The 26489-nt window shown below is 46.7% G+C and overlaps 2 protein-coding genes and 1 long non-coding RNA gene across 8 annotated transcripts in view; 1 reads left to right on the forward strand and 2 right to left on the reverse strand.

Annotated features, from left to right (window-relative positions):
- LOC115409078 (class I histocompatibility antigen, F10 alpha chain-like) overlaps window positions 1-26489 on the reverse strand; it is a 420939-nt gene that overhangs the window by 328238 nt on the left and 66212 nt on the right. The gene's annotated exons all lie outside the window — the stretch shown is intronic.
- LOC115409072 (class I histocompatibility antigen, F10 alpha chain-like) overlaps window positions 1-26489 on the forward strand; it is a 324040-nt gene that overhangs the window by 195654 nt on the left and 101897 nt on the right. Inside the window, exons 3-7 of one of the 4 annotated variants that reach the window (XM_030120062.1) lie at window positions 8940-9218; window positions 9417-9731; window positions 11657-11758; window positions 11876-11922; window positions 12145-12386. The exons of 2 other annotated variants lie outside the window; for them this stretch is intronic. In XM_030120062.1, the coding sequence (XP_029975922.1) occupies window positions 8940-9218; window positions 9417-9731; window positions 11657-11758; window positions 11876-11922; window positions 12145-12186 (785 nt within the window). In that variant the 3' untranslated portion in view covers window positions 12187-12386. Of the gene's footprint in view, window positions 1-8939; window positions 9219-9416; window positions 9732-11656; window positions 11759-11875; window positions 11923-12144; window positions 12387-26489 lie in introns of those variants that run through there. One more of the 4 variants, XM_030120064.1, reaches the window with a different exon arrangement.
- Window positions 24528-25000, reverse strand: LOC115409087 (uncharacterized). Its single transcript, XR_003933888.1, has 2 exons — window positions 24802-25000; window positions 24528-24732 (listed from the first exon to the last, which is right to left on the reverse strand). It is a non-coding gene; the product is annotated as an uncharacterized LOC115409087 (long non-coding RNA).

Raw genomic sequence — 26489 nt, forward strand, 5'->3', positions numbered from 1 at the left:
CACTCCATTCAGGCTGCTGATTGTTGACAGGAAGCAGATCAATATGTCCCACTGATCCTGAGTCAGCAGCCCGTTAGCTCCAGCAGCTGCTCAACAAGGAGCTAACGGGCTGCTGAGCAACCAGGCTAATCTTCAGCTAGCTGCTGAAAGGAGCTAGCTTCAGCAGAGAATGTCATGATGAGTGTGTCGTTACATCCAGATGCAGAGAGGCAAGACCAGGTTTGACGTTTGTACAGGTTTATTGAAAACAGGGGTGATCAAAGAGGGCTGCTGCCTGGTAGCAGCGTCGCAGGTTACCTCAGTCTTGTCCCGACGGGGGAGTCTCCTGAGCCCGCAGGAGAAGGGGGAAGCTCGAGCACGTAGGCCAGCTCTGAAACGAGTGACAGCAGTTAGTGGGAGAGGTGGCTTACGTGCTGGGGATCAGAGGCTTGAGTATGGACTGTAGGTGGAATGAGCAGGACGTAGGTCTTGGAGAACCGAAGCAAGGCAAAAGGAGACGATGCAAGGCAAGGCAAGGAGTGGTGTGGCATGAAAATACTCCCTTACAGAGCTTGGCCGAGCAGGAGAATTTTTCTGCAGTAGCAAAGTTGCCTGGAGAAGATAACGATTCTGCAAGAAACAGGAGGCAGAGAGGTTAATATAGGCAGGCAGAGAGGCAGTCCCCAGGTGAATGCAATCAGCAATCAGATGGACCCAGGGAGCCTGAGACTGCACGCTGCCTGCCTGAACAGAATCCTGACAGAGAAAAGTCAGCTAAGTGAGCAGATCTCAAAAGAAAAGACATTTTCTGTCACATCACAGCTGATTGACCAGTTAGAGCTCCAACCACAAAGAGACTGGGAAAGGGACTAGGTTAAGCTTCAGCTGGCTGGTTAAAGGAACTAGATTAACCTTCCATCTGGCTGGAGACAAGAACTAGATTAACCTGCAGCGAGCAGCTAGGTAAAGAAACCAGGTTAACCTGCAGCTAGCTGAGTGAAAAAACTGGATAAATCTTGAGGCAGCTGGTTAAAGACATGAGATTTACCTTCAGTTAGCTGGTTCAAGAAACTAGATGAAACATCAATGAGCTGGTTAATGGTCTCAGAACGCAAAAAGAAAAGTCAGCAAATGGAGCAAATCTCGAAAGAAAAGACATTTTCTGTCATATCACAATTGATTAACTGGTTAGAGCTCCAACCACAAACAGACAGTTTTATCAATCAGGAAAGTAAAACACTCACTAAAACTACCAAATTACTACACATGAACAACTGAACAGATGCAGGAATGAACTAATGACATCTTTTCTAAATGAGAAAGGCCGACACGGCACGTAAAGGCAAACATATTACGGTTGACGGAAAACACACACTGCTGGGTGAATGATACTCACGTTCGTCATTCACTGTCGATACGGAGCATCAACAAAAATTGCACATCTATTATATCCAGAGCAATGATCTGAACGACCGTGTAGCTTCCAATGAATGAAACGCTTTATTCGGCATGCATTTCCCATCAAGCTCCGGGGCGCGAGAACATCGCCTACAAAAACCCGATGCCTGCTTTACGGCATGATGTCATCTCCATGTGGCTCAAACACAACACATTTACCCCCCTTTTAAAAAATGTTTAAACACCCCAATGAACAATCAAGTGCAATAACCATGAAGTGGTACAGGTACATGAACATTTCGGCCAAACAGCCAACCTGCCCTGATAAACCGTGTGGACTACCAGTTTACCTTCATAACACTGTGGATTATTCTACCACGACACAGGCTATGTCACTAGCTTAGCTTTAAAAGTCAGTAATATAGCCTTAAACGTATGTGGGCCTCTGGTGGGCCCGGACTGTACGAGCTTCTGGCTGCACAGGCTCAGGTGGCACAGCCAAGTCACAGGGTTGCCCCGCTGGAGTCTCCACCTGTGCATGAGGAGGGTCCCACACCTTATCTCTTTTGAGGAAATCAGAGGCAGTCAGCTGATCAGACAGTGATGGTGGCGCCACCCGAAAGGCTGTGCTGTGACCTGTAGCGGTGCAAACCAGAAGGAGAGCAGCTTGTGGGAGCGAATAGGTCGCTGGACTCAGTCCAGTCCGACACGGCCAGTGTTGGATGCTTTGCACGATGTTTTTTATTGAACTGCCATTTCATGCGCTGCTGTGCAGCTCTGTCACTCTGACCCAGCAGCAACACTCTGAAGTTGTCGCTGCTGGTACTTCACTAACAGGGTGGTGCAGGCCGTCCAGTTGAAGCTGTAGCTCAGGCCCCAGCATCAGGAGGGCTGGTCAGCTGCCAGCTGTAGAGTGGGGTGTTGCTCTGTAGGGCAGTAATGTGCTCTGCAGTGAAATGGAAATCAATCAATCAATCAATCAATTTATTTTTGTATAGCCCAGTATCACAACAACAGTTGCCTCAGAGGGCTTCAAGATGTTACATTTGTCGGTAAAAGTAAAAACAGTGAATAAGCATAATGGTAATATGTCAATATTTACAGTAACGAGACAGAACGAAGCAACCACCGCCTTCGACCCTCACATCCGGCAAGAAAAAACTCCAAAAACCCAGTGGGAAAAGAAGAAATCTTGGGGAGAACCACAGTATGGAGGGATCCCTCTCCCAGGGACGGACAGCTTTGGCAACAGCTAGCATGAGACAATAAGAAGTAAAGCCTAGGACAATGTTGAGGACAGTTCGTTGGACGGTCCAGCACAAGAACCACGGATCCCAGCAGTAGAACCGAAGCCAGTCCACGGGCAGGACCGACAGGGGTGTCCTCCCGGTCCGGACGGAGCTTGTTCATAGGCCTTCGTAATAGTGGAGTCAGCAACTGAAACTGGAGAAGACTCCCCCTCGAAGGGGGGGACAGCAGGTGAAAAGCAATGAACGGACTAAAGGGAATAACATTCAGACATTAGAGGACAGGGCTCAGTGCACCGTACTTCCCACAGCATTCTAGCTCCTGGGGCAGCTTTGTGGATACTTAACTGTTTAAACTAGTATTTAGTTAGTATAGTTTAGTTTAGTTTAATTTAGTTTGGTTTAGTTTAATTTTGTTTAGTGTAATTTGGTTTGGTTTAGTTTAATTTAATTTAGTTTAGTTTAGTTTAGTTTGGTTTGGTTTAGTTTGGTTTAGTTTGGTTTACTGTAGTTTGGTTTACTGTAGTTTGGTTTGGTTTACTTTAGTTTGGTTTGTTTTAGTTTAGTTTAGTTTAGTTTAGTTTGGTTTACTGTAGTTTGGTTTGGTTTGTTTTAGTTTAGTTTAGTTTAGTTTAGTTTGGTTTACTTTAGTTTGGTTTGGTTTGTTTTAGTTTAGTTTAGTTTAGTTTAGTTTAGAATCCCTAGCTGACCTGATCATAGGCTGCATCGAAGAGAAACGTCTTGAGCCTAACCTTAAATGTGGAGACTGTGTCTGCCTCTTTGACACCACTTGGAAGCTGGTTCCATAAAAATGGTGCCTGATAGCTAAAGGCTCTTCTACCTAGTGTCCATTTAGAGACTCTAGGAGTCACCAGTAACCCTGCATTTTGAGAGCGAAGTGCTCTGATTGGTTGATAAGGCGTTAAAGCATCTTGGAGATAGGTTGGAGCCATCCCATTTAGGATTTTGTAAGTGAGGAGAAGGATTTTAAATCTAACTCTAAACTCGACTGGAAGCCAGTGAAGAGATTTTAGAACGGGAGTAATGTGTTCACGTCTTCTAGTTCCAGTTAATAATCTGGCGGCTGCATTTTGAACCAACTGAAAGTTTTTTAATCCACTTTTTGGGCAGGCTGCGAGAAGGGAGTTGCAGTAGTCCAATCTCGCAGAAACAAATGCATGGATGAGTTTTTCTGCATCGCTTCTAGGTAGAATGTTTCTTATTTTAGCTATGTTGCGCAAGTGGAAATATGCTGTTTTACAAGCCAGGTTGATGTGTGCTTTAAATGAGATATCCTGATCAAATAAGACCCCGAGGTTCCTCACAGTAGAGGAGGAGGATACACTGACGTTATCTAAGGTAATAATCTGTTTGGATAGACACTCTCTCAGTTTATGGGGGCCTAGTATAATGACCTCTGTTTTGCCAGGATTCAGACGGAGATAGTTCGTAGTCATCCAGGTTTTAATTTCTCTGATACAGTCACTGAGTCTGTCTATTTGATTAGTTTGATCAGGTTTCATAGATAAATACAGTTGTGTGTCATCTGCATAGCAATGAAAATTGATATCGTGACTTCTAATTATGTTCCCTAAAGGAAGCATATATAACAGAAATAAAATTGGCCCGAGCACGGACCCTTGAGGAACCCCATAACTGACCTGGGAGCACGGTGAGGACTGTTGGTTAACGTGAACAAATTGGTACCTATTAGATAAATAGGATTTGAACCAGCAGAGGGCTTTTCCTCTGATGCCAACCTCACATTCTAACCTCTGCAGGAGAATATTGTGGTCGATTGTATCAAAAGCTGCACTGAGGTCTAGGAGAACCAGGATTGAGACTAGACCTGCGTCAGCCGCCAATAGCAAGTCATTAGTGACTTTAACTAACGCAGTCTCAGTGCTGTGATAAGCTCTATATCCTGACTGAAATTTCTCAAATAAACTATTGTCCTGTAGGTGGCGGTAAAGCTGTTTAACCACAACTTTTTCCAGGACTTTTGAAATAAAAGGCAGATTTGATATCGGTCTGTAGTTAGCTAGAATATCAGGATCGAGATTAGGTTTTTTCAGCAGTGGTTTGATTACTGCGAATTTAAATGACTGTGGCACATAGCCATTTTCTAGAGAGGTATTTATTATAGTTATGATCGTATTTAAGATAACTGGAAGGATATCTTTGAAAAGCTTAGTTGGAATTGGATCTAGGAGACAGGTTGAGGTTTTAGAAGACATTACAATTGAAGTAATCTCAGCCCCATTTACTAATGAGAAACTATCTAGTATTTCAGGTATTTCAGGTGGAGGCAGTGGCTGGATTCCCTGAGCTTGATCTGAGGAAAGCGCTTCACTGATTTTACCTCTAATGGTTATGATTTTATCATTAAAGAATTTAAGAAAGTCATGGCAGTTTAAAGATTCTGGGATTACTGGTTCCACTACAGTATGACTGGTTGTCAGTCTGGCTACAGTGTTGAATAGAAACCGAGGGTTATTTTTGTTTATTTCTATTAAACGAGAGTAATATAATGTCTTGGCTTTAAAAAGAATTTGTTTATAGCTTAGCAAGCTACATTTCCAGGCCTTCAGAGATTGTTCTGATTTAGATTTACGCCACAGTCTTTCTAATTGCCGAGTTTTTTGTTTGAGAACACGGGTTTCAGAATTAAACCATGGAGCAACGCGCCTGGGTCGATTGGTTTTCAGCTGCAACGGGGCCACTACGTCAAGGGCAGATTTTAGTGAGTGCATAGCACTGTCAACAAACTGATCACTATTATCACCACTGGTCAATAAGCTCATTTCTGTGAATTCACAAGATAATGCAGCAAATGCAGGCTGGATCAATTCTTTGTACCGAGCCACAGATTTTTCAGATAATGTCCGTATCAGCTGAATTTTATCTTTTTGAGCACAGTAGTCTTCAATCAAAACCTGAAAAGTAATTAAAAAATGGTCTGAGAGTATGGGGTTCTGAGGGAGAACATTTAGGTCACTGACTTCTATCCCATATGTTAAGACCAGATCCAGGGTGTGCTTGTGACTATGAGTGGATTCATCAACATTTTGAGTGAAACCGATACTATCTAATACTGCAATAAACGCATTACTCAAACTATCACCAGAATCATCCACATGGATGTTAAAGTCACCTATTATAAGGATCTTGTTATGAGTCAATACTATATTGCTTAAAAACTCTGAGAACTCAGTTAAAAAGTCAGAGTAAGGACCAGGAGGTCGATACACAATAATTAATAGCACAGCTTTTTGATTCTTCCAATTTGGACAAGTAAGCGTTAGTATTAAGCTTTCAAAAGAGTTGAATTTAACATTAGTTTTGGGTTTAAGAAGAAGACTGGAGTGGGAAATCACTGCCACACCTCCACCTCGACCTGTTGATCTAGCTGTTTGGAAATTAACATAGGTTGGAGGGGTACATTCATTGAGCCTCACATAATCATCTTGCTGGAGCCAAGTTTCTGTTAGAGCAAGGAGATCAATGTTATTGTCACCAATAAGGTCATTAACTAACAGAGATTTAGTGGAGATTGCTCTAATGTTTAGTAGACCACATTTTATGTATTTCCTACTAGAAAAGTTATTTTGTCTTGTACAGATGTTAAGCTTTTTACCCATTGACTGTTTTTTAATGCTTTGAGCACTTTGGACAGACTCAGTCTCTGTTAGCCTAGGTAAACCTCCATGCTTGACTTGTAAAAATCCGGGAGCAGGATTAGTGACGAGATCAACAAGATCAACAGAGGAGTGTTCTACACGACTGCTCTGCGCCCGGGGCTCATAGCTGGATTGTCAATTTAGAGTTCGAAGCCGATCAGCCATATTGTGAGCTAAAAGGGCTGCACCATCCAAAGTTGGGTGGATGCCGTCCCTGCGGATGAGCCCAGGCTTTCCCCAGAAGGTGCACCAGTTGTTTAGAAAAATAACTCCGTTTTCCTCACTCCATCTAGACAACCAGCGATTGAATGATGAAAGTCGGCTATACATTTCATCATTGACCAAATTGGGCAGGGGACCAGAGAATATTACGGCATCAGACATCGACTTAGCCAATTCACACACCGAGGCTACTTGTAATTTGAGCACCTCTGATTGTCTCCGCCGGGCATCATTACCGCCTGCGTGAATCACGACTCGACGGAATCTCCTACCTTCCTGTTTTAAAAGCCTAAGGTTCCCCTCGATGTCCCCCACTCTGGCCCCCGGGTAACACCTAACCTTCACCGCTGGCAGCTTCACGTCTCTAACTATAGAGCTGCCAATCACCAGCGTGTCCAGTTCAGCCGGCGTGTCGTCGCTGAGGGGAGAGAACCTATTGCAGACGTGAAGCGGTTCTTGGAGTGCTACGTGGCGGTGCTTAGCACTAGCCTTCCTCCGGACTGTCACAAACCGGTCCTGGTCTTGTCCCGGCTGCTCGGGACACGCTGCGGGGCTAGGCTTGCTAACACTCCTCTCACTGCGGGAACGGGCTGCGAGCCCTGCCGCTACCTCGCTATAGCTAGCGCTGCCCTGCCCCTCACATCTGCGCAGCCGCTCCTCTAACTCGGTTACCCTGGCCTCCAGCGCTGTCAATACACTGCACTTTACGCAAATACCCCTATCGTCAAGGGAGGCAGGGTTCTGACTCAACATACGGCACACTGAGCAGGAAAGAAAAGAAGACAGAGGGGAGGACGCCATAGCGGTCCCGGCGGACCAAGCTAGTTAGCACGCTAAGCTAGTTAGCACGCCGGTGGCGCTAACGGCGGAGAAGAAATGTAATTCACGAGAGATCGCTTGGTCAATCGGGGGCGAAGTAACCCCGGGGGCGTAAATAACCCCGATTTTTGATTGCTTCGTGAATTAACAGTAATAGCAAGAGAGAGACAGCAAGCACTTCAGTCGCTCGCAGGCTTCAGCAAGCTTCACCAACACGGAAAACACTCACCGGAGTGACGTCAGACGCTCAGGCTGCGCAGCAGAAAATGGGAGGCCGTCTGCCATGTGCGCTCTGAGCTCATTCTTCAGGTTCTGATTAAACCTGTCCATGCCGCCATTGGCCTGCGGGTGGCACAGTGCAGTTCTGAGGTGTTTAATCCCTCTCCCCTCCATGAAAGCTGCAAAGTCAGTTGAGATGAAGTGGGCCCCATTATCCGTGGTGATGGCGTCAGGGACGCCCAAGCATACAAACAGGGAGGCGAGGAAACCGATGACCACTGCAATAGTAACGGACCCAGCTGGCAGCACTTCTGGCCATTTGGAGTGCAGATCATAGGCCACCAGTAGGAGGCGCTGATGATGTGCGGTGCTGTGGAGTTCGCCACAGCTGTCCACCTGGATGTGGGTCCACGGTGTCTCAAACAGCTGCCTGAAGGGGCGTGCGCAGACCCGGGGTGAACTCATTAACCTTGAGCTCGTCAAGAGGATAAGTGGGGTCTGGAAACTGAGCAGCCGATGCCACTGTCTGTGCCAGCGAAGCAGAGTGTGGCGAAGCTGGGTTCACAGCCGTCAGCCGTGACGCTAACTACGCAGCCGACTCCAGCTGGAACGCCATCTCCACTGCACTAGACAAGGGCAGGTCGTCAAGTGCCACAAGCAGTTTTTTACGTAGATTCGGATCAGCGGTATGTTCCGCCAACTGATCGCGAATCAACTCGTCTTCCAGATGATCGAATTTGCAGAGGCCAGCTAGACACCGGAGGTCCATGACGTACTGATGAACGGGCTCACCCAGTCTCTGTCTGCACTGTCGGAAGGCGATCCGCCGGACGATGACGCTCTGTGGAGCAGCGAAATGTCCTGCCAGTAAGGCAACACAGCTGCTTTACGGCATGACGTCATCTCCATGTGACTCAAAAACACCAACAAAGTCCAGAAGGCAAGGCAGCAGGCATAAAAGTAAATCCACTCACACTCACACTCACACTCAGAGGCGCCACATTTTCTGGAACTGATGTCATTTCTGGAGGTGGGGAATCGACCCAGATACTCTACAGATAATAGCCTTTTATACAGCTTTACTCAACAAAGCATCCAAACATGTGACTGCAGCCATTCAGAACCTCACTTCATTGACTTTGTCTTCAGTTCCACTGAACAAAGTTGCTGAATGAATCCAAACCACTGATTGATGATGAAAAAGCTGCGACGCGTCAACATGGAGCTGAATCCAGAAGAAATCCATCAAGTCAGAGTCCTGATCACACACCAACACTCACTCACTCTGTGTGTGTGTGTGTGTGTGTGTGTGTGTGTGTGTGTGTGTGTGTGTGTGTGTGTGTGTGTGTGTGTGTGTGTTCTTATTTTGTCTCAGGTGTTCACATTCTCCAGAAGATGTACGGTTGTGAATGGGACGATGAAACTGATGAAGTGAACGGGTATCATCAATTTGGTTTCGATGGAGAAGATTTCATCGTTCTGGACCTGAAGACAGGAACATGGATCACTCCAGTTCAACAGGCTGTTCCCACCAAACACAAGTGGGAAAATAACAAAGCTTACACATCTTATTGGATAAACTACCACACCACAGTCTGTGTTGATTGGCTGAAGAAGTATGTGGAGTTTGGTCGGAGCTCACTGATGAGAAAAGGTAAAATGTTTGGAGTTTGTCTCTCAGCTTCTCTTCTTTCATGCTGCTCTCAGCATCTCCTCTCCTCTCTCCATCTGGCCTTCCTTCATCCCTCTTTCCATGGCCCGTCTCTTCCTGGCTGCAGTGGCTGACATGAGAGAGAAAGAGTGTAGAGAAGAATCCAGTAAAGTGTGAGGTGTCTTCCTGCTTGTTCTCCAGATCTTCCCTCAGTGTCTCTCCTCCAGAAGACTCCCTCCTCTCCGCTCACCTGCCACGCTACAGGTTTCTACCCCGACAGAGCCGACTTGTTCTGGAAGAAAGACGAGGAGGAGCTCCATGAGGACGTGGTCAAAGGAGAGATCCTCCCCAACCATGACGGGAGCTTCCAGATGAGCGTTGATCTGGATCTTTCAGGGCTCAAAGATGAAGTCTGGGGGAGGTACAGCTGTGTGTTTCATCTGGCTGGAGGACAGGAAGTCTCCAAGAGACTGGACAAACGGGACATCAGGACCAACTGGAAGACAAATGATGGAGGTCAGAGACTCTTCATTTCACTCTCATTCTCTCATTTGTCACTTCGGGAAATCAAGTCCAGCATCATAGAATGTGAAGTTGACTTCAGTCCAGAACTTTCCCCTCATTTCCCAGAGATCCAAACCTCCAGAGTTCATCTGGATTGATTTCCACATGTGACTGAGGCCTGGATCCCATCTGTCGGTCTGTGAATGCAGCGTCTTCTTCCTGCTTCCACTGTCCAAAAGCAGATGGGATGTGAGCCTCATGAGAGCAGCAGATCAGAATGTGGAGACGTTCCACTGACAGTGTCAATGCAGCCTCAATGCAGCCACAGTCATCTTGTCAGCTGGAGTTGCCAACCGTTCCTTGAAAAACGGAAACGTTCCGTATTTGGATGTAAAAGTGTGCGTTCCGTATTGAGCTGAAAAGGAACGCACTTTGTTCCGTATTTTTGTGAGAGTCAAAACGTGAGCAACGGAACATGCGCTTTTTTTTTGAAAACTTACGGTAAATTGTTCACCGGCTCTCTGACGTTCTGTGACCAATGAGCTGACAGAGATGGCTCGACAACACAAAATCACTCTTATCTCATTGGTCAAAAAAGACCGTTCTTCGGAGGCCACGGCAGCTCATTGGCCAGTAGTCAGTTTGGTCACAGAGCGCATGGGAAGAAGTAAATCAAAACATTACAGCAGCGCGCAGCATGGCTTCCAGAGACATGTAAGTTTGTGCCGTTTCCATATCAGATATATCATGTTTAGTTCATTGATTTGTGTCTGCTGCTGCAGACTGTGGAGTGTTTTCAGTTTAGAAACGGAACCTTGTTGGTTTTTCTGTTCAGAAGGTTTTTCAGTTTTGATTTTGCACTTTTTTAGTTGAAAATTAAAAAAAAAAAAAACATGTTAAAATCCAGAAGAGACAGCAGCTGTTTGTTATTTTGCACATTTAGCAATAAATGTAGAGTAGAATAGGAATAGAAGACTTTATTAATCTCACAGAGGAGAAATTTACAGGTGTATAGTCTTATAGAACACACAGCGGGGTGCAAAAGTAATGCATGGTGCAATAATTAACAAGTTATAGTGCAAATCATACTAGGATGGACAATAGAAGCTAAAGACAATGAAGATTTAACTGTATGTACAACCTGAATCTTAAAAATGTAACAGGATATGGATATATATATATATATATATATATATATATATATATATATATATATATATATATATATATATATATACAATACAATATGCAATATATGATGCAGTATGATATAATACGTACAATATGTTTTAGCAGAGTGAATGGATGATAAAGTGTCGCTGAATTTCTGAAAGGGGGGTGCAGGATATTATAATGTCCAGGATTAGGTTATATTCTGCACAGTAGAACTGTACAGTCTGACAGCGGTGGGGATGAGAGGCCTGTGGTCGCTCCTTCCTGCTCTGAGGGTCTCAGTCGCCTCTGAAGGAGCTGCTGAGCTGCTCTACCGTCCGGTGCAGTGGCTGAGAGCTGCTGTCCTTGATGATGATGATACTTGAATGATAACTGTCTCACTGTAGGCCTCAAATACAAACAGATCAAGCTGATCATGAGTTATTGTAGGTGTGATGCAGTAGCCTAATGTGTTTTTATAGTCTGTAATAGGTATAACTGTGGTAAAATGCTGTTATATATGCGTTTTTCACCCCCCAAAAACCTTGTTTTTTTCAGCTGCCCGCGAGAGGCGTTCCTTATTTCAATCTCTGGGAGTTGGCAACCCTATTGTCAGCAGTCTTTGCCGCTCTCTGCAGGCAGCAGTGCTGATGCAGCTGATCAGGATGCTCTCCATGCTGCAGCTGGAGGAGCTGCTGAGGCTCTTTGGAGACGTCCCACACTTCTCACACTCTGACATCAAATGTCCAAACTCCTCAGAGAGCTGAGCAGCTGTTTCTCTGCAGGATTTCCCACTGGAGCTGCTGCTGGAGGAGTTGTTGCTGCTCTGCTCCTCCTGACAGACTGCATCATGGGACTCATCGTCTGCTTGAAGAAACCACCTCAAGGTAAAGTAGAAACTCTCCTTGTCCAAGTTTCTTCCTTTGGATGTTCCTCTTCAGTGATTTCTCCTCTTCCTTTCAGACACAAATGACTGAGAACAAGTTTTGCTCTTTGTTTTCCAGCCTCTGAAACTTCCTCTTCATCAGGAGAAGATCCAGCCGTGAAGAAAGTGAGTCCATCAAGTGAAGCATGTCAGAAATCAGGCCGTAGTCTCCAACACTCCAATCCAGCTGCAGATGTGACATGTCATGAACATGTGGTGTTTGAATTGAAGACTTTGGACACATTTCTCTCTGTTTGATCTGCTGTGTGGACACAAACATGGATTCCAGGTGAAAAGAGGACTGAATCCCACTAACAGAGGATTCTTTGTCTTTCTTTGTCTTGACAGGGGAGCAGTGAAGAGCAGAGCATGTTAGAAACCTCTGCATGAAAGGAAGAGTCCAGAGAGGCTCCAGTCATTGAGTCTGATGGAGCAAGAGCCAAAAGAAATGATGGAGAAGTTGCTGATTGCTCCACTCTGAGCTGCTCTCCAGGACGGGGCTCCTTCCTCCCTGTGGATTGACTTTGCTTTGGTGGAATCTTGCTGCAGCTTGTGGCTCTTTGAGTGTTTGGATCAGATGTTTTGGAGGAGGAGGCTCCTGCAGCAGTTCTCACACTGGCCCGGTTTACATGGCTGTTTTTTCAATCCATTGGAAAACAATCGTATTAAACACATTTGTGTACATGACGGCATACAAAGTGATCCACGATCAGTCCTGGTTTACCAGGCCCCCTGATGAAACAGATTATACGGCGTCCTCTGACATGGGGACAAAGTCTCTCACAGAACTTTCAGGTCTTTAGCTCTGCAGCAGCAGTCCTCAGCCCCAGCAGTGTCTTTATCTGCTGGATATCTGCTCAAATAATGTCCCAACATCTCCATGATACACTACTCAACGAGCGAGCGCTCCCCCATCCGGAGTCCCGCCCCGCCGAGCGGCACGTCCCGGTGTAAAGCTCCACAGCTCTGCTCCGCCTGCTGATGTTTCAAATTAACTGGTGTTCGTGTTCACTTGTGACCAACAGATGTTGAAATACTGACTGAAACTTGTCGTCGTTCTAGTGAACGTCGGTTATCTACAGTTACAGTAAATGTACAAGTTTAGAGTCTTTCGTGAGTCTTATTTTAACATCTGCTGTTACCAGCATGAGTTTACAGACATTCCTCACTCTTTAGCAAGGGAACCAGTTCATCCATAACACCGGCCGGGCGGTCCTCCAGTAGTCTACCATGGAGCTCTTTGAACAACTGGCTGTTGAGCGGTTTGTGGTCACCTCTCCTCTGCAGTGTTTGTTCTCTCAGGGTTTTTATTAAAAGTGTTTCTCAGCCACCGTCCAGTTCTTCTGCTTGTTTTTGACTTTCCTGCTTCCTGTTTGCTGCCATATCATCACATCTCTACGTACGAGGGAACGCATGGCACAACGAATAATCCCCCATTTAGTCCGCTCTGCTGTCAGGTGTTGTTTATATGAGACACAGAGCGGATTATCGATCGGCGTCGACCACCTCGTACAATCAGATCCGAAATATAATCCACTCTGAGTGAAGCGGATCCTTTCAGGTGTTTATATGACACATTTACAATCTGCTTCTCCTTAAAATGTGATTATGAGGATTTTTTGCCCCATGGAAACGTGGCCACTGACAACTCAGTGAAAATCCTCTTTGGGCTTCAATGGACATGAAGACAGTCTGGATTAGAACTGATGTGTTGAGCGAGTTTCTCTCCTCCACTGATTTCCTCCTGACTAAACTATTGATCTGCTTCATTCACTTGTTGCTTCTCATCACTTCCTTCTGATCTTTTCTTGATTTATTTGATCTCAGATGGTGAAATGTTTTGGACGTTGCTTCATATTGACAGCAGAAACCAGGAGCTTTTTCCTTTATGGTGTCAGTTCCTCAGAGGACTTTTAGAGCTGCTTTCATCTCAGCTTTTGCTCTTTCAATCATATTTATTCTGATTTTTCAGCCTCTGAATAAAGTTCTCCACAATCCCTCAGTCTTTACTCTTTTTTTAGTTTCTCGTTTTGTTTGTCACACTCTGTACCTGTGTGCACGTACCAGTGCACACACACACACACACACACACACACACACACACACACACACACACACACACAGACACCCTCAGCCAGGTCCAGAGTGCTCCTCAGGAGGACTGGGACTCTTCCCGGTGGGCCGGTCTGATACTTGGACCGGGTTGTCCCGGGCCTCCTCCCTCCACTGACAGGACCTCCGCTCGGTCTGCCGTGTGTGAAACAGGTCAGAAAAAGCAACGGCGGCCCAGAAGAAGCTCGGAGCGTCTCTGGAAACAGATGCTAACAGAGACAAGTTTTTCACTGAAACTACGGTCAGAACAACAGATGAGGACGATGAAACGGGTCAGAAGTTTAACCACAGTTCAGTTTAATCCAGCAGTCAGTGAACTGTGAGGCGTTGTGTCGTCTGACTTGATAAATCAGTTCAGTAACAGTTTGATGTGACGCTACAGAAGTGGAAAACCTTGTTTTTTTAGCCCCTCAGGAACAAGATCCAGCAGCAAGCAGCAGTCCAGAGTGGGCAGGTAGGACTGATCACTGGATCCATCAGATTATTGAATATCATGAAGATCAGTGTTGGGAAAGTAATATATTACTTTCACAGGCCGGTGTTGTTCAACTGCAGCAGAGCGTTTCAGCACCTCTCCTCTGGACAGCGACCTCTGCAGGAGCTCACAGGAAGTGCTCTCCACCTCTTCTTCCGGGTCAAAGGGCTCCTGAGTGTGTTTCTAATGAGTTTCCAGTGAGAAGCTCTCCTCCCAGGCTGCTGGTGTGATGGACAGTGGTAACAGGAAGCTGGAGGCCGGTCCAGTCACATGGTGGACATCAGAGAGCAGATTCTACTGAGAGAGGAGATTACTTTCATTCAGGATCAATCCCCTCATCACCACTGGCTCCTGCTCTGCTTCTGACTCTAAATCACATTTTAAAAATGGTCTAAATTCTCAGCACAAATCCCTCTTTTCACAAAGCCTTCTGATCAGTCTGGCTCCGTTTCATTCATGTGGAGCTGAACCATCAAGGACTTCCAGGGAGTTTTTCACATGGAGCAGGTCGACACCCGACTCTTCATCAGTGATGATCAGTCATTTATGACCTGCAAGTCAATGGTTGAACAACACCAGCCTGTGAAAGTAATATATTACTTTCCCAACACTGATCTTCATGATATTCAATAATCTGATGGATCCAGTGATCAGTCCTACCTGCCCACTCTGGACTGCTGCTTGCTGCTGGATCTTGTTGCTGAGGGGCTAAAAAAACAAGGTTTTCCTCTTCTGTAGCGTCACATCAAACTGTTACTGAACTGATTTATCAAGTCAGACGACACAACGCCTCACAGTTCACTGACTGCTGGATTAAACTGAACTGTGGTTAAACTTCTGACCCGTTTCATCGTCCTCATCTGTTGTTCTGACCGTAGTTTCAGTGAAAAACTTGTCTCTGTTAGCATCTGTTTCCAGAGACGCTCCGAGCTTCTTCTGGGCCGCCGTTGCTTTTTCTGACCTGTTTCACACACGGCAGACCGAGCGGAGGTCCTGTCAGTGGAGGGAGGAGGCCCGGGACAACCCGGTCCAAGTATCAGACCGGCCCACCGGGAAGAGTCCCAGTCCTCCTGAGGAGCACTCTGGACCTGGCTGAGTGTGTGTGTGTGTGTGTGTACACACTGGTACGTGCACACAGGCGCAGAGCGTGACAAAGGAAATGTAAATCTAATAAAAGAGTAAAGACTGAGGGATTTTGAAGAACTTTATTCAGAGGCTGAAAAATCAGAATAAATATGACTGAAAGAGCAAAAGCTGAGATGAAAGCAGCTCTAAAAGTCCTCTGAGGAACTGACACCATAAAGGAAAAAGCTCCTGGTTTCTGCTGTCAATATGAAGCAAAGTCCAAAACATTTCACCATCTGAGATCAAATAAAACCAAGAAAAGATCAGAAGGAAGTGATGAGAAGCAACAAGTGAATGAAGCAGATCAATAGTTTAGTCAGGAGGAAATCAGTGGAGGAGAGAAACTCGCTCAACACATCAGTTCTAATCCAGACTGTCTTCATGTCCATTGAAGCCCAAAGAGGATTTTCACTGAGTTGTCAGTGTGAGAACTGCTGCAGGAGCCTCCTCCTCCAAAACATCTGATCCAAACACTCAAAGAGCCACAAGCTGCAGCAAGATTCCACCAAAGCAAAGTCAATCCACAGGGAGGAAGGAGCCCCGTCCTGGAGAGCAGCTCAGAGTGGAGCAATCAGCAACTTCTCCATCATTTCTTTTGGCTCTTGCTCCATCAGACTCAATGACTGGAGCCTCTCTGGACTCTTCCTTTCATGAAGAGGTTTATAACATCTTCTTCTCGGCTGGATCTTCTCCTGATGAAGAGGAAGTTTCAGAGGCTGGAAAACAAAGAGCAGAACTTGTTCTCAGTTATTTGTGTCTGAAAGGAAGAGGAGAAATCACTGAAGAGGAACATCCAAAGGAAGAAACTTGGACAAGGAGAGTTTCTACTTTACCTTGAGGTGGTTTCTTCAAGCAGATGAGTCCCATGATGCAGCCTGTCAGGAGGAGCAGAGCAGCAACAACTCCTCCAGCAGCAGCTCCAGTGGGAAACCCTGCAGAGAAACAGCTGCTCAGCTCTCTGAGGAGTTTGGACATTTGATGTCAGAGTGTGAGAAGTGTGGGACGTCTCCAAAGAGCTTCAGCAGCTCCTCCAGCTGCAGCATGGAGAGCATCCTGATCAGCTGCATCAGCACTGCTGCCTGCAGAGAGCGGCAAAGACTGCTGACAAGATGACTGTGGCTGCATTGAGGCTGCATCGACACTGTCAGTGGAACGTCTCCACATTCTGATCTGCTGCTCTCATGAGGCTCACATCCCATCTGCTTTTGGACAGTGGAAGCAGGAAGAAGACGCTGCATTCACAGACTGACAGATGGGATCCAGGCCTCAGTCACATGTGGAAATCAATCCAGATGAACTCTGGAGGTTTGGATCTCTGGGAAATGAGGGGAAAGTTCTGGACTGAAGTCAACTTCACATTCTATGATGCTGGACTTGATTTCCTGAAGTGACAAATGAGAGAATGAGAGTGAAATGAAGAGTCTCTGACCTCCATCATTTGTCTTCCAGTTGGTCCTGATGTCCCGTTTGTCCAGTCTCTTGGAGACTTCCTGTCCTCCAGCCAGATGAAACACACAGCTGTACCTCCCCCAGTCTTCATCTTTGAGCCCTGAAAGATCCAGATCAACGCTCATCTGGAAGCTCCCGTCATGGTTGGGGAGGATCTCTCCTTTGACCACGTCCTCATGGAGCTCCTCCTCGTCTTTCTTCCAGAACAAGTCGGCTCTGTCGGGGTAGAAACCTGTAGCGTGGCAGGTGAGCGGAGAGGAGGGAGTCTTCTGGAGGAGAGACACTGAGGGAAGATCTGGAGAACAAGCAGGAAGACACCTCACACTTTACTGGATTCTTCTCTACACTCTTTCTCTCTCATGTCAGCCACTGCAGCCAGGAAGAGACGGGCCATGGAAAGAGGGATGAAGGAAGGCCAGATGGAGAGAGGAGAGGAGATGCTGAGAGCAGCATGAAAGAAGAGAAGCTGAGAGACAAACTCCAAACATTTTACCTTTTCTCATCAGTGAGCTCCGACCAAACTCCACATACTTCTTCAGCCAGTCACGACATTCTTTAGTGTAGTGGTACTTCTGCTTTGCTATGTAAGCTTTGTCATTTTCCAACTTGTGTTTAGAGGGAACAGCCTGATGAACTGGAGCAATGAATGTTTCTGTCTTCATGTCTAAAGAGATGAAATCTTCTCCATCATATCCATACTGCCAATATCCGTTTACTTCACCAGTTTCATCGTCTCATTCACAGCCAGTCATGCGCTGACTGACATGAACACCTGAGAGACAGAAAGACACATACTTCAACGAGGAAACCCAACAAACTGGCTTCTTTATTTCAGAATCCACATTGGGGCATAGTGGTGCAACGGATCATCATTGATCCGTGATCCGTTCGGCTAAACGTCATCGGTTCGGCACATACGTGACCCGCGGATCGATTTCTAAAAAAAAAAATAAAAAAGAGAAAGTTAAAGAGAAAGGAGGAGCTTGAACGCCCCGCGACACTTAAATCCCTGCATTTTGGTTTCCCTGTCAAATATGACAACAAAGGAAAGAGGTCAGTGGGCAAAACCGCGACGGTGTGTGTCGGCACTGTGGCATAAAAAAGCCATATGAAAGTGGAAACACATCGAGCATGTCCGCACATTTGAAGCGACACTGCAACATTTAAGCAGCCTCTCCCTGCGCAGTCCGACCGATCAGGTTCTTTCATTCTCCTTGTTTCAAGGAAGATGTCATTTTATGTTTACCTTTGAGTTTTATTTTACTAATGGTCTTTTGAACCAGCCTTTTTATGTTGCTGTTGCACTTTACATTGATTTTTGGTTCATTATTATATTTCAAATGAAGGAGATATTCGTATTAATTGCACTTTAAGTTGTTTTTCAATAATAATTATGTTAAAAAGAAGCTATTATGCCTTGTGCACTACTTTTATATATTTAAATTTAATAATTTAAGTTTCTAATAAAACAAAACAGATTTTATGCATTTATTTTTGCCGATCCGAAAAATGATCCGATCCGTGAGTTTAGTGATCCGTTGCACCATTATTGGGGCAACAACATATTTAGGAGACTTCCATGTAGGAATAAACCAACGTTCCAGCTGCAGTGCGTGCAAACCTGTTGAAGACCGTCAGTCAACGTTTGACCTCTGTCATTGCCAGGTTGCAAGGTTATTTTACAAAGTATTAGGTTGAACTTTTAATTGTCACGGATGCGGGATGGAAGGACCCATGCGCAGGCAGCCAAAACAAATAAATCAGTTCAAAACTCACTTATTTGCAGGAAACAGGGACACAGGAACGCAGGATACAGGAATGAGCAGAGCAGAGCAGAGCTGAGGCAGGCCAGGACACACAAACTGGACATGCAGACAGACCCACAACGAACCGACAAGACACACCAGGAGAGCAGGGCTTAAATAGAGGGCAGGACAGGTGATACCCATTAGGGCGGTAACGAGGGAGGCAGGAGAACATCAGGGCAGACAGAAAACAGGAAGACAGGACATGCACAGGACAAAACAGAACCGGAGCGCCTCCATCTGGTCGTAGGGGCACAGGGCGTGACATTAATAACCAAATAATTTTTTTCCACCATGATTCCATAAAATTCTTTAAAGCTATAGTGTGTAACTTTTAAATGTCTATGAACGTCTGTTTTAGTCAAGCCACTACTAGTGGAGATGACAAAATGCAGATTAAGCCGATCGGCTCCTCTAACATGTCGCGGGATTTTTCAGTATATATATTTCTTGCTTTGCGTGTCGACTGGCGACATTCCCGCGCTGGCGAGCAGGAAATTACGCATTTTACGTCACAACAAGAAGGGAGGGGGAGGACGCGCAGAGGGTCTCACAGCAACAGGCAGGAGCTCAGGCAGAATGAGGAAGCGGCATGGCGGATAATCCAAAGAAACGGCTGAGAAAGAGTCCTGGAGTGGATCCTACCACCAGAAAAAAAGCCTGGACGGTTGGGAGAAGGAAAGTGACCGACGGAGAAGGCAAACCTGTCAGGTACAAATTAGCAGGCACCTTGTCTCCCGTTTGTAATAAGCTATTTGCGTTTCTGTGGCAAAAACCAAAAAAAAAAAAAAAAACAATAATTACCTCTTCAGGAGAGTCCATCTTTTTTTCACCAGCTGTCCTGATTCACACAGAATAAAAACCGTTTCCAACGGTGATTGGTGCTGTGGAAACGCGAATCACTGTGGCAGTGGTTGGGGGGAGAGGGGGAGGGGGGGACACCGTGGTGTACGTCATGTGGAAGCGCCGGCTTTATTGTTGTAAGAACGCAGAATTCCGCTAGAGGGCGACCGAAGTTACGCACTATAGCTTTAAAAATCCTACAATATGATTTTTTTTTTTTTTTTCTCAGATTCCCTGCCTGACTCCCTGCCTGACTCGTCTGGGGACGACCCAGGGCTGCGGTTGCTGTGTCTGGTCAGGGCCCTACGTTACTATGTCCAGCGCACAGCTGGCTTTCGCACTACGGACCAGCTGTTTGTGAGGTTTGGAGCACGGGGGCGTGGAGTCCCGCTGACCTCTCAGCGTCTCGCCCACTGGGTGGGGGGCGCTATTGCAGCTGCCTACAAGACACAGAATCTCTCGCCGCCGGCAGTGATTCGTGCTCATTCGACACGGCGTGTGGCTGCCTCTGCGGCCCTGTGCAGAGGGGTCACGGTGAGTGACATCTGCCAGGCTGCCTCCTGGGCCTCCGCGTCCACTTTTGTGTATTCATATCTGACGGATATGTGCACAGACACTGTGGCCATGCTGGTTTTCAGCGAGAGCACGAGCTCTGTCGCTTAACCGTGTTGGTCCCTGTGGCCCGGCTGCCGCGTCCCGAGTGGGGTCGCGGACCAGGGCTTTTCCCTGCCTGCCGCTTGGCTCTGCCGCGGTCTGCGGATGTTGTGACCATGACGGTGCTTAGCGGGAACAGGAGCTCTGCCGCTTGCCGTATTGGGCCTTCTCTCCTGGCTGCCGCTTCCCGAGTGTGGGTCGCGGGCCGGGGGTTTCCCCTCCGCCTGCCGCTGTGGCTTGCCCCGGCCGGCGTGTGTGTGTATCGCTGTGGCGATGCTTGTACACGACACGGGCGGCACTTCGGCACATGGATGCTCGTCGCATTCTTCGGGAGTTCTGCGGCCGTTCTGGACGTCCGGTTTGTTTACTTCCGTCTTCCGCACCAATCCCGTCAGCAGGCCAGCTGGGAGTACATTCATCCCTACGGCCTCCGCCTCGGTGAGTACCACTAGCGAAGCCCGTAGGTGGGCTAAGCACTTACGAAATAGAATTAGAAGTTACTGGACGTAACTCCAGTTCTATGAGTAAAGGCCCGTCCATGCTTCACATGTCCGCGTGGGTGCGCGTTGCGCGTTGGTCCGCGTGACGTAAAAATTGTCATGAATTCCTGTCCACTAGGGTCCGCGCGGACCGATCCGTGGACGTCCGCGCAGCAGCCAGAATTTGAGACCGCGTTGCGCATTGAGCGCAGGTCGCGGAAGTGTACGCATGCGCCAGAGCGCCATAGCAAACAAAACATGACGGTAAAAGTGAAAGTAGACGGAGCTCCAGCCTGATGGCTCCACTTAAAGACACCGAAAGAGTGAAAAACTCGTGGAAAGAGAGAGCACACTGTCTGGAGGGAGGAGAAGGTCTGCAGACAGAAGTGAAAAAGTAACTAATCGCTCCGGCGCCACCCCTGCGATTCAGAAACAGAAAAAAAAGGCTAAATAAACTTTAATACTTAAAGATAATGTACTGACAATGTATGTGCTTAATTTTCTCTAAATAATCCGTAATAAAGGAGCAGATAAACAGTCTGTAGAGCCGGAAAAGCTTCTCGAGGCTGCGTGGATCACCGCGCCTGCATGAGACGCGCACAGCTGAGCTCAAAATGTAGCATGGGAGAAGGCGCGTCCGCATCGGTGGTGCGCGGACCTTCCAAAGCGGACGCGGAAACGCGTACATGTGAAGCATGGACGGGCCTTAAGTGCGCGCCCACCTACCAGCTGGCCCAGCTGTCTGCTTCCCTTACTTGGCTGATTCAGAAGAAGGGGTTGCGACCGCTGCTGGCTCGGGATATACCCTCGGCGAGGGGCGTGGTGCTGCGCCATCGCGCGTACAGGATTGTTGCGTCAAATCTTCTGTTGTCTCAGTGGATTGGCTGGCGCCAAGAGGAGTGCCAATAGCGAAGCCCGTAGGTGGGAGCGCACTTAGTCATAGAACTGGACTTACGTCCAGTAACTACTAATTTTGTCTGGCAGAACGGAAAAACGAAAAAACGAGTTGCTTCTCGTTTTTGCCCAAAAACGAAAACATGAGAAAATGACCTGTTTTATGGAATCTGATGATGTCAGTTTAACAGGAAATCAAACTAACAAAAGGTACCTTTAACGCCATGCTTTTACTTTGAAGGCTCGTTGAAGGCTTGTACTTCCTTTTTTTAATTTTCATTGTGCAAGTTGGATAAGGGGAAAGCGGCCGCTTGGCGCCGCTGTCTTGTGCAGAATTGTTTTTCACCTCATATGTCAGTGAAATAGGAAATACCCCCGAAAACGAGTGTTTTCTTTGTACAGTGTGAGCAACAACAATGAATTATACTTCATGCACGGACCACGGATGACATGCATGGCAGTAAGAAACATTTTTCATCAACTTTCAAACAAACGCCCTGACGGCCCGTCATACTGGAAACGCTGGCCAGAGAACAAATGCTGTCTGGTAAGTTGACGAAGAATAACTGGAGGTTACACATCTCATTTTTAACCCTTATTATGGCGAGATTTGAGACACAGAATAGTAAAAGTTGTGCTTACAACTTCCGATATGAAAACGGCACAATCTTACATGTCGATGGACACACACACACACACACACACACAAGTGGCAGATGGAAACGTGAACTTGAAAGAACAGACAGATACACCGGCTCAAACTCCACATAGCGTGACACCCATGGTTACACTGTTGTCAGTACTGTTCTTCTTTTGACCCAAACAGAGTAGCTCTACAGGGAGTTTCTTCTTCACTCTGCTTGGTGCTCTCGTGCTCTGGTTCTAGCGCCCCTAGTGGCTGAGCTCTCAAATTACATGCCATGCCATACAGCCTTCAGAACACAGAGAGAGAGAAAAAATATGCATCCTGCCTTTACCCAAGCTGCCGGGACAAACAACGTCCCGTGCGGGACGCGCCTCTTTTGGCTCAAATACGTGACGTCCCGTCTAATACGGGACCCTACTTGAGCTTCACTTGGGACCAAGTAAATGGGTTCACAGCTGATCATTGTGATTGACCAGAAATTTATTGCAATCACTAAGTTCAATGACATGATCACTCAGCCTTAGTCTTAGTCAGTGTGTGTGTGTGTGTGTGTGTGTGTGTGTGTGTGTGTGTGTGTGTGTGTGTGTGTGTTAGGGTGACCATACGTCCTCTTTTCCCCGGACATGTCCTCTTTTTACGTCCTGTCCGGGGCGTCCGGGCGGGTTTTTTAAATTCAAGGAAATGTCCGGGTTTCACTGTTTCTCAGAGCACGTGAACGTAAATTGACCAGCGCTTTGCACACAATACTATGATACTTTGTTGCGCGACGTGATTACCGAGAGGCGTCATGTGAGCCGATCTGCGCCGCGAGCGCGCACACACACACACACACACACACACACACACACACACACACACACACACACACACACACACACACACACACACACACACACACACACACACACACACACACACACACACACACACACACACACACACACACACACACACAGACGGAGCGGAGAAGACGGGGCTTCAGACAGCGGAGCGCTTCTTCTTCTTCTGTGTTGTTTACCGGCGGATGGCACCATTTCAACAGGCGCAATACCGCCCCCTATCGCTATAGAGTGGGATCAGAGAACTACCTAAATTCTATTTATTAACCCCTCTATTTATTATAATACAAGGCATGAGATCAATGCATTCCGACTGTTTACAACACTATTAATGAAGAACTGATGAATTTCTTCTCTACTTAATTCGACAGCGGAGCAGGAAAAAGCCTCAGCTTAAGAGCAGCTTCTCAGATGAACTGCAAAAAAAAGTTCCAACATACCGAGATGAAAAATAGAATGTAGAAGAAAAGCAGGATGAAGAAAACAATTTAAGATTAAAAGTGTATATCTTTTTTGTTTGTTAAGTTAGTATTTTGGTGAGACTCTTATTTTCTTCTATCTTATTACAGTTATTAAGAAATATATTGTTGAAGCTGGATCTTCTAACAGAAGAGTTCATATTTAGAACATTATTTAATATTTGTAAAGAGTCTAAGAGAGCTATTGAGCTATTATTTTGTTACAAGTTTTTACATTTCATTTTATTTTGTTAAAGAAGTTAGTTTCGCATCAATGAAGCATAATAAAGCATGTTCGACAACCTCTGAGAAGCCTATCTGAATTTGTGCCTCGAGCCCCCCCCCCCGGGTCCTCTTTTTTGAAATTCAAAATATGGTCACCCTTGTGTGTGTGTGTGTGTGTGTGTGTTCTTGTATTTCTATCCTTGTTGGGGCCAAATGTCCCCACAAGGATAGCAAAACGTGGAACGACGTGCCTTGTGGGGACCTTTTTCTGGTCCTAAGTAGGAGAAACAGTGTTTTCTTGACCATGTTGTTGTTACTGAAAAAAGTAAAAGTGCAAAAACATTTCTTTAGGGTTAGGCTTTGTTGTGGTGTGGGTTAGGGTTAGGGTAAGGGTCAGGGTTAGGGGCTAGACATGAATGGGAGTCAATGGACGGTCCCCACAAGGATAGAAATACAAGACTGTGCGCGCGCGTGTGTGTGTGTGTGTGTGTGTAGACAGGATCAGGAAAAAGACAAAGTTCAATCAAACCTCCAGTTCGGTTGAAGAGCTGCTTCATGATCTCAATGTTTGCTTTGAAAAACTGTTGACTTCCCATGGAGAGCTCAGTGCATCTCTCCCAGATCTCTCCCAGTTGAATATTCTTCTGTGATTTTCTTCATCCAGTCCTGTGTGGGTGTTACGGTCTGTAGTGAGGCTCAGACGCAGACAGCAAGATGGAGGCAGGTCTGAAGAGTGCAGGAACAGTTTATTCTGGGGGGGGTCAGGAAGCGGCGAGTCCAGGCGGCTGGTCCGAGTGGGCACTGTCCGAATAGTCGGTGGCGAGCTTCGGTCTTGGCGTCCTGGCTCCGCGTCCTGAGACAGTCCAGGGCAGGTGGGCGGCTGGAGAGGCTGAGAGAGGCTGGGTGCTGCGGCAGGCTGATCGGAACCCCAACTGCAAACAAAGGAAGACTTGGTCAGCTTGAGAAGCTACGAAGCTGAAGGTGCTACACACGTGACACACGGGCGTAGATGTTACGATCCAGCGCTGACTCTCAGCCTGGGCGTCGCTTAAATAGTGCCAGTGCCCCAAGCAGCTGAAAGTCATCCCGCTGACGAGCTGAACCCCTGCTGCAGCAAGCCTCCTCTCCAGCTCCACCCACCTGAAAAACAAACACAAGAACCTGCACAGCGCCACTAGGAGGCCGCTGCTGTGCGGGTCCTGACAGTGGGAACTAATCTCCTGGTGTTGCTGTCGTAGTGAGTGATTTGAAGTTCATCCACCAAACCAACAGCTACAAACTCTGGAAGGTTTGGAACTTGAGATGATCCAGTGATCAAAACCTTCAGAGAGTGAATTTCTGGAAGAGAAGAGATGAAATCAGCACAAAGCTGAAGGCAGGCGGCATCTTCTGCAAAGAAGAAAGGCATCAGCTATCAAATGTCCAAGATTCACATAAAGGTCAAGACAAACACATTTGTTCAGGACAATAAAGTGCTATCGGTGCTTTAAAGTGGGCCACACTGCCTGTTCAACTGCTGCTGTTCAATAGTTTTTAAAAGCTTTTTCAAATGTTTTCTCAGTGTTCTGTATGGAGCCCCTGAAGGAAATGTTCCTTCATTGTTCTGATTATGGTCTGAAAAGCCAAAGGTCACAACAGATTTATCCATATTCTTTCTCACTCTTACTCTTCTTCATGTAATTGCTGCTTTTGTCCCTCACACGCAGAGACATCGTCAGTTTGTTTTCATTGGGAACTCTCCATAATGTTGGTGTAATGCTGAGAACAGCATCATCAGAGTATCAAAGTGTGTTCATTAGCTCTGCATCAATCCTTTATCTGGAATCTGGAATCATAAATAAAGCTGAATTGAATTCATCTATCTTGACTTGATGAGCAGGGGAACCAATCAGGTTTAAAAACCCGCCCACTCAGTTTGATGACTCAGTTTGACGGATAAAATCAATTCATGAAGCTCTGCAGCACCAGACCAAGAAATCATTAGATCAGTGTAGGTAGTATCAGCAGTACTGGTACTACTCACACTGCTGAACAGTAACACCCTGTAAACATCGTGATCATACTCATTTGAATATAAAAGGGGAGAGAAAAATTCCATCCATTTTCTGGATGATCTAAACACATATTGGCAATTTCCGTGGTTCCATTCTCATTTGAAATGTGCTCAATTAAGAGAGTCTGACTGGGCAGCGCTCCTCCTCAGTGTTCCCACGGCACGTCCTGTCACCAGCAGCTGTCTGAACGCTTGACGCAGCCGGACACCGACCGGTCCGACCCGCTGTAGTCGGTGGAGAGACGTCTTCACCGGGGACTTGCTCAGCCGCACGTCCTGGCCGGCCCCGGTGAGGTGAAGAGCCCACCGGCTGCAAGGCCACGCCCGGGCCACTACCCATGCTGCGTACCTGGCCCCCCCTCCAGGCAGCGCAGCCACGCACTGCTCTCCCCGAGGAGAATGGAGGACGGACTGTGATTGCGGAAACAGACTGGCCCTCATTTATCAATCCGTCGTTGAAACGGGTGTATATCTGAGCGGTGAGCTCATCGTACGACGGGGCTCGCGCGGCATTACAGAAACTTCCGTACCTCGCCGATCTCAGCGTTTGAGTGACCGGGTGTTGATAAATGCGGCGACTGAATTTGATCGTCATTAACATGTTACGCCCTGGAATATTCATCGTTCTGAAGCTGC

The sequence above is a fragment of the Salarias fasciatus genome, chromosome 22 (assembly GCF_902148845.1).
Source record: "Salarias fasciatus chromosome 22, fSalaFa1.1, whole genome shotgun sequence".
Classification (NCBI taxonomy): Eukaryota; Metazoa; Chordata; class Actinopteri; order Blenniiformes; family Blenniidae; genus Salarias; species Salarias fasciatus.